Source organism: Alligator mississippiensis, chromosome 8 (genome assembly GCF_030867095.1).
Source record: "Alligator mississippiensis isolate rAllMis1 chromosome 8, rAllMis1, whole genome shotgun sequence".
Taxonomy (NCBI): domain Eukaryota; kingdom Metazoa; phylum Chordata; order Crocodylia; family Alligatoridae; genus Alligator; species Alligator mississippiensis.
In genome coordinates, this window is record NC_081831.1 from 13,072,403 (window position 1) to 13,087,424 (window position 15,022).

At 44.1% G+C, this 15,022-nt stretch overlaps 1 protein-coding gene across 4 annotated transcripts in view; it reads left to right on the forward strand.

The window, feature by feature from the left end:
• The first annotated feature begins 4,738 nt into the window (after window positions 1–4,738).
• Window positions 4,739–15,022, forward strand: part of UNK (unk zinc finger) — a 51,809-nt gene continuing 41,525 nt past the window's right edge. For all 4 annotated transcript variants that reach the window (XM_014601998.3, XM_014602000.3, XM_019494359.2 and 1 more), the window contains exon 1: window positions 4,739–5,025. In XM_014601998.3, the coding sequence (XP_014457484.1) occupies window positions 4,928–5,025 (98 nt within the window). In that variant the 5' untranslated portion in view covers window positions 4,739–4,927. The remainder of the gene's footprint in view (window positions 5,026–15,022) is intronic.

Sequence of the window (15,022 nt, forward strand, 5' to 3'; positions counted from 1 at the left end):
CCCGCCGCGGGGACCCACTTTTTATAGTGGGGGCGGCGCGCGGCGTGCTGACCTCACAATACCTGGAAACGGCGCGCCGGCTCATTGGCCCGCACCTCCGCCGGCGCCATGCCGTCACGGGACACAAAGGCCGTGCTCCGGTTTCTCGCCGCCGATTGGACGCGGCCCCCGCGGCTGATTGGTTGTTAAAGTCGCGTGCCGATTGGCTCCTGTGAGGCAGGAACGAGCCAATCGGAAGAGAGGTCCGGTCCGCCGAGCTGATTGGACGAAACGGAACATGGTTTGGATCCTACCCTTTGTTGCAAAGCTCCACAATGGAAAGTCAATAGGAAAGCAGCGGCTGCGAGTGTCCCAGGCGCAGCTGGGGAGGGTAGGTGGGGGACAGAGAGCTGTGCAGAGCCGTGCTGGTAGGGGCAGTGGGCTGTCTTCGTGTCGGGATCCCGGCAGCCTCGACACTGCCCCGCAAAAATGGACGTTGCCAAAAGTGCATTTAATATGTCCTGCCCAAAGCAGCCAAAACAATTAATAATGAATTAACTTCGGGTTCTAGAGCGTTTTGCAGGCGCATCTCTCTAAGGAAAGGTTTTTTTCGGGTTTTTTCCCCCCCTGTTAATCGTTTCATCTCACATGGGCCAGTATCTCAGCTCGGCTGGTGGGAGATTGAAATCTTTCAACTCCACTAAAATACCTTGAATTTGGAAAGTGTTTTTAAAGGACTAACCCTGGGAAATTATCAATATTGCCTGAAAAAAGAAAGAGTGCTCCTTATTAATGGGCACAGGGGGTGACCATATTATTATTATTTTTAAAGACTTTTAATAATATAATTAGTTTAATATCATACTTCATATAGCAAGCCCGGTTCTGGCAAATATTTATATATGTAAACTTAACCCAATACGGTTTTGATTAAGTTCAGCCTAGAGTTTACCGAAGGATTGAGGCCTGGTTTATTGCAACAACTTTCATAAACTATACATCACTCTAATTAAGTCCCATAATGCCTTTCACAAACTTAATAACATATGTTTCCTATAGCAGTTTTCATATAAAAGGTATATATTAAGCACATATATGTATATATGTGGATATATATGCATATATGTGTGTGTAATCATATGGACAGTATATATGTGTATATATGTGTGTGTGTGTGTGTGTGTGTGTGTGTGTGTGTATATAAAACAATGCAAATATAACTATAGATTATATATGCATTGATCCATAGAAACAATGCAGTCATTATAACATACGTGTATTATATGCAGACATATCATACCTGTATAGTCCTCACCCATGCTCTCAGCAGAGGTATACCACTTTATCAAATAAGAGCTATAATTTCAACGAAACGTAATATAATAGCTAGACAAAGTCATAGAGCTATATTCCAAACTTCAGTTGCAATTCTAGTAACACATATGTAGGTTAACTGTAAACCTTAAGTAATCCCATTGAAGTGAATAGGCGACATTTGACCCTTTTTAGGATAAATGGTTGTTTAATTGTTGACTTTAGGGAGGCTAGGAATCCATCAATAAAAGTGTTTATGTGCTTAAAGTTAAGTTTTTGGGTAAGTATTTGCAGAATGGAAGACCTCACCCTCGCTAAGGATGTGCCAACCAAGTAATCAACATTATTGCAAAAGACTGAAATAAAATAAACTAAAATATGCACTCCTTGGGACTGGAAAACACAGCTGCAAAGTTAAGAGTAAATACATCAGTAAAATGTAAGATTGTATCTTGCCAGTATCAAGGATTACATAGGACTAAATGTAACCATATTCACCTGCACCAACTGATGGAGAAAATCTTGCAGTCCTTTCTTCAATGGGAGTTGGAATAAGACGAGCATGATCAGGCCCCGCAGCTCCCATGGATCATAGCAGTGTTTACAGCTCATGAAAGAACAAAATGAAAATGCCTTTCTAATATTGATTCTTGAAAGCAACTGTGTGTTTGCAAAGTGTCCATTTAAAACACAGCTAAAGCTTCATTGATTAAAAACAAGCGAAGGGCAGAATCAGTTCACAAGAGCTTTGGGTTACACAGCATTGCTGCACACATGAAGGTCTGTGTCTTGCTTTGTAGCCTGTTATGGGCAATTCAAGCCGTGTATACTGACATGGTGCGACAGGATACATCATGTGCTCCAGGGGACAGACTACTGTCTGGACATATGTGCATCCTTTCCACCTAACTTCTTCCCTCTGTTTACTTTTCTCTGGGGTTTGTATATAAAGGCAGTTACTGATGAAAGCAAATTGCAATACATACAGCATTCAGTAATTAAATGATGGTAATTAGCCTCTACAATAGGGCAGTGTATTTGCTGACATTTTGGAACCAGGACCTATCAAACACTCCATTTCACCCAAATCCCAGATTGAAAGCAGGAGCCCATTTTAATTTGACTGACTTGAAAATACAGAAAAAATGAAGAGACTAGCCTTCCAGAACCTTTCACAGTTTAAATGCTTCCTGATGGCTACTGGTTAATCCCTCTGCTGCTTTTTTTAAACAAGGTGATGCCCTGCTAACAATACAAAAAAGCCAGTGCTTAGCTTTCATTAGAGTTCAAATGCCTTGTTCCTCAATATTTTTATTAGTAATGATGAATGCTTTGGCCTCTAATTGTAGGGATACTTTTGTAACTTTTTGTTCTCCTTTACTTTGGACTGGAGAAAAACTACTCTGGCTGTTATAGAAAACAAAACTAAAACAAGCAATGAGAGGCAAGCATACGTGTAAAATACCAAAGACAGTGTATACGTGTAGATACACATCTACAATATGCAAATCAATGTAAGAGAGACAGAGTGCAGACTGGTCAAATGTACCAGGCACCTGGCTTACTTTGCTGAGGTGCTATTCACAGTATGTTCTGGGCTTTCCTCACTGGGAAATGGAACAGAACTAGCAAAGGAAACAAATATGCTACCAGGTCTAGTTGGTCTAAAAAAGTCAGTGTTTTTCAAAGCAGTGGTTTTCAAACAAGAGTGCATGAAGCATTCTCTGACAGCGGACAAGTCATGTGATATTGGGTTTTCCTTCCTATTTTTTGTTGCTAAATTGCTTTAAAAGAGGGGTAAAAATAGATTCGTATTTCCACTGTTGCTTTTGAATGTAAACAAATGTAGCACAGGCAAGAACTTGAAGTAATTATGAATAGGCGGCTAGCCTTGTTAAACAATAGCTAAGTGTGATCCACACTGAACAGTTTGAAATTCCTTGGCTTAAAAACAGTAAGTATCACTTTAGTCTTAAGTGGAGGTAACCAAGTATATCTGTATACTATACACATAAAGTCTACTACATTTTCAGTGGTGTTATGACAATTTAATAATACAACATTTCTTGCTTCTAGTGTCTCAGCTCTTATGCTGCTTTTATACACGTGTGGCAGGCTTGTACAGTGCTACTACCATTTTATCTTATCATGGAAAGGCAGGGGAAGAAGTCATTAAACTATTTCTATATAACGGCACCCGCATCCTAAGCGTTGTATCAAGATGCGTTTCAGTAATAAACCGATCAATGAATCTTGCCCTTTACCAAAATGTAGGAAGATACAAAACCTGTGCATGACCTAAGCCTGAGTCTTGAACATTTTAAAATCCATGCATAATAGCCAAGTTAAAATGATAGGTGTTCATCTCACTGTCAATCCTGCTGGTCTTCCCCAATACTGTAAACATAGTCCAATGAATTAATAAAAAAGTAACAATCTGAGCCTGAGAGATCAAAGTACTGTAAACACAGGTAGGTAGGTAGGTAGATAGATAGATATTAATATCCATATATAGATTAGATAGATATAAATATATTATAGCTAGACACTGCAAAGGCTTATGTACCTATACAGATCTATATAGATATACCTGCATCTATATATAGATCTACATATATATAAGCCTTCGTTGGCAGCAGTCTCTATATATTTCTATATCTTCTCCCATGGGAGATGTTGTCGTCTCCAAAAGCTCTTCAGGTTTGGATGCGTAAAATCCCATTGGTGTAACTCCTTCAGAGAAGAGCTTTCTTTTCCAGGCAACGAATAAAAGATGTCCCCAGTCTGGGGGACACCACAGTCCAGGGCTAGCTACCTGGAGGCACTTTCTGCATCCCACTTCCTTGCTTCTCCTCCTCCTCCTGCAATAGCGTGCTATTAATCACTGGCTCTTCCTGGCCCCTTTTCCCCATGCTGTATTAGCATAGGGTGGGGGCCGTAGGTCTGGGCAGGCCAGAATGCAGGGGTGCCGCACGCTGTGCTGGAATGCCCTTGCATTTCTTGGGAGCGCCCGAGCAATGACATTCCCCAGCCCCCTGCAACGCCTCCTGCAATGACATTCCCCAGCCCCCTGCAACGCCTCCTGCCCGGGCGCCCCACAAAAAAGCCACGTGTCCCTAAAACATCCCCAAAGGCTGGGTCCTCTCCTGAATGTACTGTAGGGTGATGGGGGGATATCGGGGGGGGGGGGGGAGCTGGGGGCTGGTTGGTTGCTAACCAGCCTGCTTTCAATACAGAGGATCAGCGAGCACTGCAGCGCCAGCCTGGCTCTTCACAGCCCTGGTCTCCGATGCGGGCTGCTGGATCCTCTCCGCCTAAGCGATGTCCAGCCAGGCGCCTGGGGCAGCGGGACTACGAGCCCCATCATGCGCCGCGCCGGACAGGATCCGGAGCAGCGGCCGCGGGGCGCTGCTGGGAGTTGTAGTCCGCCAGGCCGGAAGCGGTGTCCCGGGTCGGCGGAGCTGGCGCGACGGCGCGGACTACAAGTCCCATCCTGCCCCGCGCCACCGGGGCGGCAATGGCGGCGGCGGCGCCTGCGCGGTGCGGTCTCCGTGCGGACCGCGCAGAGTGAATAATAAAGGTCTCCTCGGCGGTAGCTGCGGCGGCGGCGGACGAGGCAGCGCCAGGCAGGAACATGTCGAAGGGCCCGGTGGCGAGCGGCCCTCCCGCGGCCGGGCCGGCGGCCCCCGCCAGCGCGCTGCAGGCGCAACCCGAGAAACCGCAGCACTACACGTACGTAGCGAGAGCGCCCGCCGCCGCCCTCCGCCCGGCGCCCGCCCGCGCGCCTGACGTCAGCGGGCAGCGTGCGGCACGCGCGCAACGGAAACCAACCGCCCGCCCGCCCGGCGCCGGCTGGAACCGGCCGCGGCCGGCCTGGGCCGGGGGCAGCTCGCCCTCGGGGAGGGGGCGGGGCAGGGCCGGAGCGACTCCCCCTCCCCCCGCGCACACCCACACGCGCTGACCGTGATGCACCGCGCGCCCAACGGCCGCCCGCGCTGCCTTCCCCGCAACGAGGCTGCTGGCGCGGGGCCACGCCCCCTCGGGGCCCCGCCCCCCTCTGGAGGCCATGTCACCCCTGGTGCTGTGTGGCGCCACCTCCTTGTGGCGGCGCCTTGCAGCCCCAGCCCGTGTTTCCCGCTCCCCAGGTGCCTTGTGCAGCGTGGCGGGCGCCTCCCCCTGTGCGTACACACGTGTACAAGGGATAGGACACATTACACGCCCTTGCGCCGCCCCCGGCAAAACGTGGCCTCCGTGGAAAGAGTGCGTCTGCGCCGAAAGGGGAGCCGTGCAGCTGGCACGAGCGTGCGTTTGTGCCCTGGGGCAGAGCTCTTCCTGGGTCGGGTCCCCGCGAGGGAGACGCCACCGCACGCAAATGTGGCGTGTGGGAAGTGTTTTGGGCATCTCTCTCTCCGGACGGGCATGTGCCAGAGCATGCTGCTTCCTTGTCTTCTCCCGTCCCGTGTTGAGCGCGAAGGAAATGTTGCTGGTGTGTGTTTGTGTCCGTGATGTGAGCTGGGGCCTCCACGTGGGAAATCTCCCCCGCGCCAAGCAGAAGACAGGGCTACCGTGTTGTTCCCTGTGGCATTCTAGAGACGTGTGGCCTCTCGCCTTTGCGCTTGCGTGGCATCCCCTTGGTGTCCCAAGGGTTTGGGTTGGAAGTGGTGGCAATAAAGTGAAATTAAAAAAAAAAAAGGCGGTGGCGGGTGGAATATGGAAGGGTTGAGAGTGGCAGGAACATCCTTGTGAAGGGGCAGTTGGTGATGGGGAGGAGGAGGACAGGACCAGCTCAGATAGTTCTCGTGTCTCCTCTTGAAAAACATGAGATTGGACCCCAGCCACGCAAAGAAAATATCAGTGAATTGCATCACCTTTGTCACTGGAGGGTGTTGTCCACAGAGGAAAGAAACAGCAGAACAAATTACCCCCATCATTTGTGTGTCACTAGGCCCCGCTCAGTCCTAAACAGGAGCACGTGATTGTTTTCTGCGTGTGGCTTTTTCCCGTAAGAATAATGGTCGATCTTGTTCTGCTCGAAAATAGGACTTTCATTTCTGTAGTTGCGTCCAGCCAGTGAATGTAAAATGTGTCCCAAGGATTAAGCCATGCATTGCCTGCTTTGTTGCAGGGGAATGAACTGAAGCAAACCAATTATAAATCACTTGCCCTCAAGAAACCATGCAGCGAGTCTTTAGCAGAGTTGGGAGCAGAACTGTAGGGGTGCTAACTCTCAGTCACTTCCAGCATCCACTCAATTTCTATTTTCCAGCCGTAGTGTGCAGGGTATTGACTGGGCACATTGCGCTAGTTGTCCTCTTTTCTAGCTGCCTCTATAGAACCTAGAAGTCTGTAGGATCATCTGGAAACGAGGAGAATCCAGTTAAGCTCTGCCCCCTAGGGCCATTCCTGCAGAAGGGAAGCAGAGTGTGATTCACTTTAAGTGGAGGACAAAACTCTTACCTGAGAGGCATATAACAAATATACAAATAGTTATCTGTGAAAGCAACTGTAGATATCTGACAATTGTCATAGGAGTGGTGAATGATCACAAATGGGAGATGGTCTGCATGTTTGTGAATGGATGCGTCTTGGGACTATTAGCATGGGATCCATACTGTGGAAGTGTTTGCAAATGTTTGCACTAGCCATCATCTTAGGAACTTTTTTTTTTTAGTATAATGCAAGAGATGTTGTTTACTTCTCTTCATGTTAACAACTTCCATGCTATTAATATTTCAATCTTTTCTTCTCCCCCTCTTGTTAATTTTATTTCTATAAAAAGGCATTGCAGTTATAAGTAAATGCAGCTAGAATTATTTAGCTACATCCTTTGCTGTCTTCTGGGAATCCCTGTCTCAGAGAATTTTTGGTTGTGTTTGTTAGGAATTGTTCCAGTTTCCTTATTAGTATAATTTTCTAAATTGCTGGCAATATTCCCGTGGGATCTTACTTACTTTGTACTGCAATTTTATATCTAGAGTGGAAATCCTTTCTATCTGCTCTAGAACAACAGCAAAAGAGAGCATGAAATGACAGTTGTTGCTGATATCCCATATCTTCAGTTCCCCATATTGTGTTAAGTGACTGAGATCCTTATAGAATGGTAGATTTGACATTGGGGAGGCATGTAATATATCAATATAACTGGATACTTTTGGAAGCAAACTACATATGCCAAGCTTCCCTAACTGAGTGTGAGATGCTATGGTCTATGGTTGTCTTCCTACCAAACATGGGTTGCTGAAACACAAGTCCCCATTCACTTGTTCCCAATCGGTGTGTACAGAAAGGTGGTAAATAAGCAGTAGAGATGGGTTCGCAGCAGTTGTGTGCAGTGTAGATGGCTTAGAGAGGTCTGGAGTGCATATTCATGTTTTTCCTTTGGGAATCGGGTCTCCTGCCTATTTAATCAGATTTCTTAATGCTGGCATCTGCATAAGTCCAGTTAGCAGTACATTTTAAAGTGCTTCTCTTTAAGCTAATTAAATGGAAAGTCTGTTTAGGTGGGGGGTTCCTTTTAATACTGTTGTAAGTGTGAGAGTTGGATGGTGTCATTGTGTTTATCAGAGTGCAAAGACACACTTGAACAAGGAGGTTTTCGTGCATATCTGCTTGACCTGGATATGTGTCATTGAGGTGTTTCACCTATCTGCATTGATTGTTGCTGTTTGCAGAGGGAAAATGATCTCAGCGTATCATTCCAAAAATCAGTTAAAGTTGCACATTTGTGTTTTTGTGTTGTTTCTTATGATGACTGTCTGGTACAATTATCTTCTTAAGTTTATCTTTAATGTGTTGCCTTCAAATCCAAATAGAGGCTGGGTTCAAAGAAACTGAAAGCATGAGATCAGTTGTCTTATATCTGACATAATGTATTGAAGGTTTTGTTTTGATTGAGCATGCCTCTCTCTTCCAGTGGGACATAGCTGATACTGGTTAACTTTCAGTAGTGTTGAACTTTAATTGTGTGATAAAGTTTGCATCCTGTGGTGGACTTTTCATCCATCTCTCAAAGTTCAGAAAAAATGAACATGAATCAGTATTTCTTCAGCATGCATTCATCTGAGTACTAGATAGTTTGATAACATAGCAGGAAACCAGACTTTCAGATGAGGGTGAGTTAACCCATTTGATGAGAATTTAAAAGGTATTTTTTTATGTTCTCTTCCCCCCCCCCTTCTCTCTTTGGATGATGACCCCATTTTCCATCCTAATCCCCAAAGTGAATTTTGCATGGAGAGAAAATGACTGGTTTAGGTTGTAAACTTTTAGGGCAATAGATTGCACGTACATTTTCATTACTACATTAACCCAGATTATCTACATGCAGGTTAACTCAAGAGAAGTAGCTGGTATCATGTGAGAACAGACACCTGGTAAAATGTGCGCTAATAAGGCCTGTAGGAGAACATTCCATGATTCTTAGTACTACTGTAGGATGGAACTATATAAGGAATGTTTTTCAGTCTATTGTGAAAGAAATGGTCTGTTCTTCTGGGGAAATGCTGGAATTGCAGGGTGGCACTGGAAGACTAACAATACTCATGGATGCAGACTAGCACTAGAGTGGTTGTGTTCAAAACAGAAATGTTGTGTTACTCATGCTTTGGTTTATACCTCCTTATGGATCAGTCAACTTGAGGTTAAAAGCACCACCACACTTGAGTTAAGGGTTTTTGGGTGGGAATAGAGGTCAAATTTGGGGCAACATCCAATCTTGTAAGTCAAATTAACTTTACAGTAAAGACCAGTTCTGTGTCTTTGCATGTGTTTGCACAGACCCTGTACAATGGGTTCCCAAACTTGACTATGGCCCCTGGGTACTATGGCTATATTAATATTAAGTTAAAGGAGGAAATTTGATCCTGCTGTTTTTACGGAGGCCTGGATTTCCTTTGAACAACAGGGCAAACACTTTGTCTTACCCTACCTAAAATTTTACATTTAAATTCATAGTCATAAATAACAACGCTTTAAAAAGGAGTCTGAAGCATTTGTGATGGTTGAGCCCTCAAGATTTAAGACCACGAACATACCATAATTCTTATCACTGGACGGAGATGACAGGGTGAACAAGCTGTGTAAATAGGTCTGACTTCATACGTGCAGACTTTCTGTCTCTGGAAATACGATTAAAAATCAGCAGTGTGTTAGATTTATACTTTCAGATAAATTATTACCTTCAGTGGACTGCCTTTTCCTCTAGACCCTTTAGTTTAATCTTGCGAGTGGGTCTGGATTGGAAGTTGTCCTTTTAGAACACTTAAAAAGGGGGGGTCCTTGCTCTTCTTGAGCAGCTTGTTTAGACTGTTCCCCCCCTCAGACTTACCATTTGTATTCTTTTCAAACCAATCAAACTCTAAAAATAACAAATGATTGATCTAAGTCTGCTCTATCTTGTTACACCCTTTCAGTCCATACAGTTTTCTAGATTGATGCTGCTATAACAGCAGAATCTGGCCTTGTTTAAAAGAGAGACATTTTCAGGGCAGCTTTCCAACTCACTGATCACTCGGGCCATTTGGGAGAAACCAGAATGCCTATTGTTAGTACATTCAGCACAAGGAACCACCAGCAGTGTCTGCTACATTATGTTACCTGTAATTGTCCATTTACATTATTAGGCAAGTGCAGGCTGGTTTATTGGCTGGCTGAGCCTTGCTGAATTGTTATAAGGAAGTGGGACTAGTAACTAGGAGGTAGAAATGTGAAATTTGGAATGGTTACAAGACTAGGTGCATTCACAGTGTATATTTACCAAAGAGAATGTATACGGAGGCAGGCTGGAAACCAAGAGTCTAGACTTTATGCTCTCTTAGACTAGAGTTGAAGTCCACTCTGTTTTTTGTGGAGGATTTTGGCCCTGATTCCACTTTAGGGTTGGAGTCAGTGTGGCTTCTTAGGGCAGGACTGCTGCACCTGGCTGATCCCCATTGATTTATTCTGAGCCCAATCCCATAGGCTTAAATCACATTGTGGGATCAAACCCTTGTTTTGGAGGGTCTCTTGATTATTCTTGGTATGGTTCTTTTGGATGTCATGTCAACATCTCAGAATTGTCAAAGGGTTCACATTGCAGTGACTCCTGTATTGGAGGTGCCCTGTGTACTAGCTCGGTGGAGAGGACAGGCATTTTGCATAGGATTCCTAAATTTCAACATCTGGCTTTATTTTAAGTAGGTAGGAAACCAAAAATTTTAAACATTCCTGTGAAATAAATACTGAGAGAGAGAATTAAAAAAAAATAAAGCAAATTTTATATATATATTTGTTTCAGACCCCAACAGCCAACATGTTTAGTCTTGAAAGCATTGAAACGGGATGTTTTGACTTTTCTGAACCTTTTGTTTGTTTGCTTGCTTTATTTTGAAATGAAATTCTAGCAAAATTATTAACACTTTTAATGGAGCTTTGTGTTTTGTTAAGCATTGCCACTGCTGAAATTCTGCATTCCTTCAAAATATGGCTTCTTTGAAGTCTTCTGTGTTGTTAGGATGTGTGCCCCATCAGCAGAACGAAGGCCTACTTTTATTTTAAAGCTCTGCTTGTTGTGTAACATGTATGTTTCTTGCCAGCAGATGGTTCTTTTATACTTCTGAAAAGTTTGAACCTGCTTCCATCTTCTCCCAATTATAGGTGTTGAACTGATTAGCTTTGCAGTCACAGATTTTTCTCTGTCAAGAACTATGATTTAATTTAACAAGTTTTTAATCCTACATGATACAAAATCTTTTCAAGAATTTATCAAAAAAGCAATTTTATATGGGCATAGAACTTTTTTGGGTGAACTTCTTGCAGTTGTATGCCCAATCAAAGAAAACTATGCCTGTCCAGGCCACGAGATAGAACTCCATTCTGTATGCTGGGATTCCTATGGTAGCTGATGGGGAAGAGGGGGATTCACTAACTTCACTTCCTGGGAAGCTCTTTTTTTCTCTTTGTTTTTAAACCTCATGAATAAGGAAGGTGAAGACATTCACTACACTCTTGATACTTTCCAAACACTGGCTATTCATGATTACAAGTTTAAATGCATGCTATAATTTTCATACTATAATAATGTCTCTCTCTTCTTGTGTAGTTTGGCCAGTCATAAAATAGTTAACACCACTGACATTTAAATTAGTATCTCCTTGAAATTAATAGTGACAGTTTATACTTAGAGCTGTTTCAGGTGGCCTTATAACTTGCCCAGACTGCATTACATTAGTTTTATTTGATTCATGTTTGAAAGGTTATAGTTACAACAGTAAAAGGTTTAGACTTCCTTCAAAAAATAAATCTTAGGTTTTGAAGAACAGTGATGTAGGTAAAAATACTGGCTTGCTAAGCCACTGAAAGCTGGTGCAACTTTACATCCACTGAAGAGTCACAGACCACCAAGAGATATAAAATGGAATGTGGTTTACTATGCCTGTAGGTAACTAACTATATATGTATCAGAGAGGAGCTTTTTGTAGATTCCTATAAAATCTAATGGCATTCCTAAGTACATTGATGAGAAACTACTAATAAGGTTTTGTGGAGCTTAGTGGTTTATTAAAAAAGATTATAGTCTTGGATTACAAGTAAGCATTTCTTTTTTCATCGTTTGATACCCATAACTTCCCTTGTTGTCGATAGACATTACAGAAGTGCCGAGGGGAGAAAGATCCCCAAGACTGTACCTGATGAATATCTGAAGAGTCTGAATGAATTATGAAGTCAAGATTATTTTAATGGTTGAGTCTTTTTCTTTTTGATCCAGTTATATTGCATACTAAAGAAGGCTGCCCAGCAATCCATACCAGTGCACTAAGAGAGCTGGTTTTTCTTGAAACCTTCAAAGGACTTTGAGCTATCGGTAAGAACCCTTGGAATTACCATCACAACACAGAGAAGTAAGCTGTGGGTGAATACTGCAGCACCAGTACTCAAGCTTTGCAGCAACAGAGAGCACAGTGGCACCTTTAAGGATCCTAAAAGCCATACATAACCTGCAAATTCATTGATGTAGAACTTTAATCTGGGATAAATGTGCACCTCTCTTACTCTTTGCTGAAGGTGCCTTCCATGCTTCACAAGACACAGACAAAGTATGATTTGGATGCTGAAGGGAAAGAAATGCCCATTGCAAGGATGATACTGCCTCTCTAAAATCAGCCTCGATACACTTTTGTGTGCTGGCTCATGTGATGCTGAATGCAGGCTCACATTCTCTAGGTAATAACAATGTTCTAAGTCAAATCTACAGTCAAAAAAGGTCAGTTCATGACTATAAGCCCTTCCAAAGGGGCTGTCACGGATGTGCCCGGTATGAGTACATAAAAACAAGGATCTGACATTCAGCCTGGGTTAAAACGACTGGCATTCCTTTCATACAATTTAGATTTTACTGGACTGGAGCACTGTAAATCAGTCATTTCTTGTGGCTTATTTGCCCCTCATTTCTTTTCAATTGACTATAGTTTTACAATCACAGAAAAACTAATGCTATTTTATGTTGAGGCCAGGCCTGAATGGCCCATGACAGGACAGATATCTGCAAACAAGCACTTTCCATCGCCACTCTGTTGGCCAGTTTGGGTCGGACTTGATGATCTGCTCAGGTCCCTTCCGACCCTACCAACTATGAAACCCAGGGCGGTTGAATGCCAGAAAGTTTCATCACAAAAAAAGTCGATTTTAATTATACCAGTTCAACTGAATTAGCACGACAGCACTGATTTGCTACACCTTTCTATAGATCAAGGTAAGGAGGGGTGCTCAAGGTCTTCATAATGCAGAGTTCATCCTTGGCCAATAATGATGGAGATTAGCAGTGGTTTTACCATGCCAGTGGCCTGGATGGGTATATGACAGGCTTCTTGTAATTGGTTCAGCACGCTTTTCCAAGCATATGTCCTTTTTCAGTTGTTCATGGAGTCTCTCAGCTGTGCCATTGTTACCCGGTTGGTTGCCTGTCCTTCTTCTGAGCTGACTGTGAGAGAGGACATTCCAAAGTCCATTACTCCACATCTTGCCAGTGCCATTTTGTGTGCGTATCCTGCAGGCACTCTCAACCTTCCTGAAGCATATGGGATACTTTATCAGATTTTCACACAATGTTTGGGAATAAACAGCAGCCCCAAAGTAGGTTTAGGTACAGAAAATGAGTTGATATATAGTTATTTCACAAAGGAAGCTCCTGTGTGGGCACAGCTTTGTTTGCTGTAACTGGTTCAGATGGCAGCAACACGGCATCCAAAATAGTGCTGTGGGCAGGCCTGTATTGTAGTTGTGATTGGCACTTAGTCACACATGCAGTAAGTAACTTTTGAGTCCACTTTAAACATCTCTCCATTTAATATTAAATAGTTTTGTAACACTTCAAATCTAGCGTGTATTTAGGGGCTAAATATGTGGTTAACGGACAGAACTTGGAATGCGTATCATTATGATCAACATCCATAGTTATTACTTTTAAAAAAAAAAAAAGTAGACTATGTATATGCCAGTCTTCACATGTGGCTTAGTAAGGTAAAATCCTAGAGAAGTGCAGATCCATCTCTTTAAAAATTTTGGAAGATTTGCTGGTGAGAGGCAGGTGGTAGGTGTGAGATTCACTGCAAAAAACTGTGAATATGCTTCCTTCCTGTTTTGGAACACCCTACATTTACTACACTTAAGCTCCAGTACAACTTTGTCACCTGTGATGTGGTCCTTAGACAAATTGCTTAATCATTTGGTACTGCAGATGTCCCATTTCTAAAATGGGAAGGACAGCCGTTATTTTACAGAGGTATTGCAAGGTTTACGTTCATCAGTCTATGACACGCTTTGAAATACTAAGATCGATATAACATCTTCATTAATGATGTGGACACTGGAGTCAGAAGCGGACTGGCCAAGTTCGCCAATGACACCAAACTTTGGGGCAAAGCATCCACACCAGAAGACAGGCGGGTGATCCAGGCTGACCTGGACAGGCTCACCAAGTGGGCGGACGAGAATCTGATGGTGTTCAACGCCGATAAATGCAAGGTTCTCCACCTTGGGGGGGAAAAAAAACCCGCAGCATACTTATAGGCTCGGCAGTGCTATGTTGGCTAGCACTATGGAAGAAAGAGACTTGGGGGTCATCATTGACCACAAGATGAACATGAGCCTGCAATGCGATGCGGCGGCTAGTAAAGCGACCAAAACGCTGGCTTGCATCCATAGATGCTTCTCAAGCAACTCCCGGGACATCATTCTCCCCCTGTACTCGGCCTTAGTGAGGCCGCAGCTGGAGTACTGTGTCCAGTTTTGGGCTCCACAATTCAAAAAGGATGTGGAGAAGCTTGAGAGAGTCCAGAGAAGAGCCACGCGCATGATCAGAGATCAGGGAAGCAGACCCTACGATGACAGGCTGAGCGCCCTGGGGCTCTTTAGGCTGAAAAAGTGCAGGCTCAGGGGTGATCTGATGGCCACCTACAAGTTTATCAGGGGTGACCACCAGTATCTGGGGGAACGTTTGTTCACCAGAGCGCCCACAGGGATGACGAGGTCGAATGGTCACAAACTACTTCAAGATCGTTTCAGGCTGGACATAAGGAAGAATTTCTTTACTGTCCGAGCCCCCAAGGTCTGGAACAGCCTGCCACCGGAGGTGGTTCAAGCGCCTTCATTGAACACCTTCAAGATGAAACTGGATGCTTATCTTGCTGGGATCCTATGACCCCAGCTGACTTCCTGCCCTTTGGGCAGGGGGCTGGACTCGATGATCTTCCAA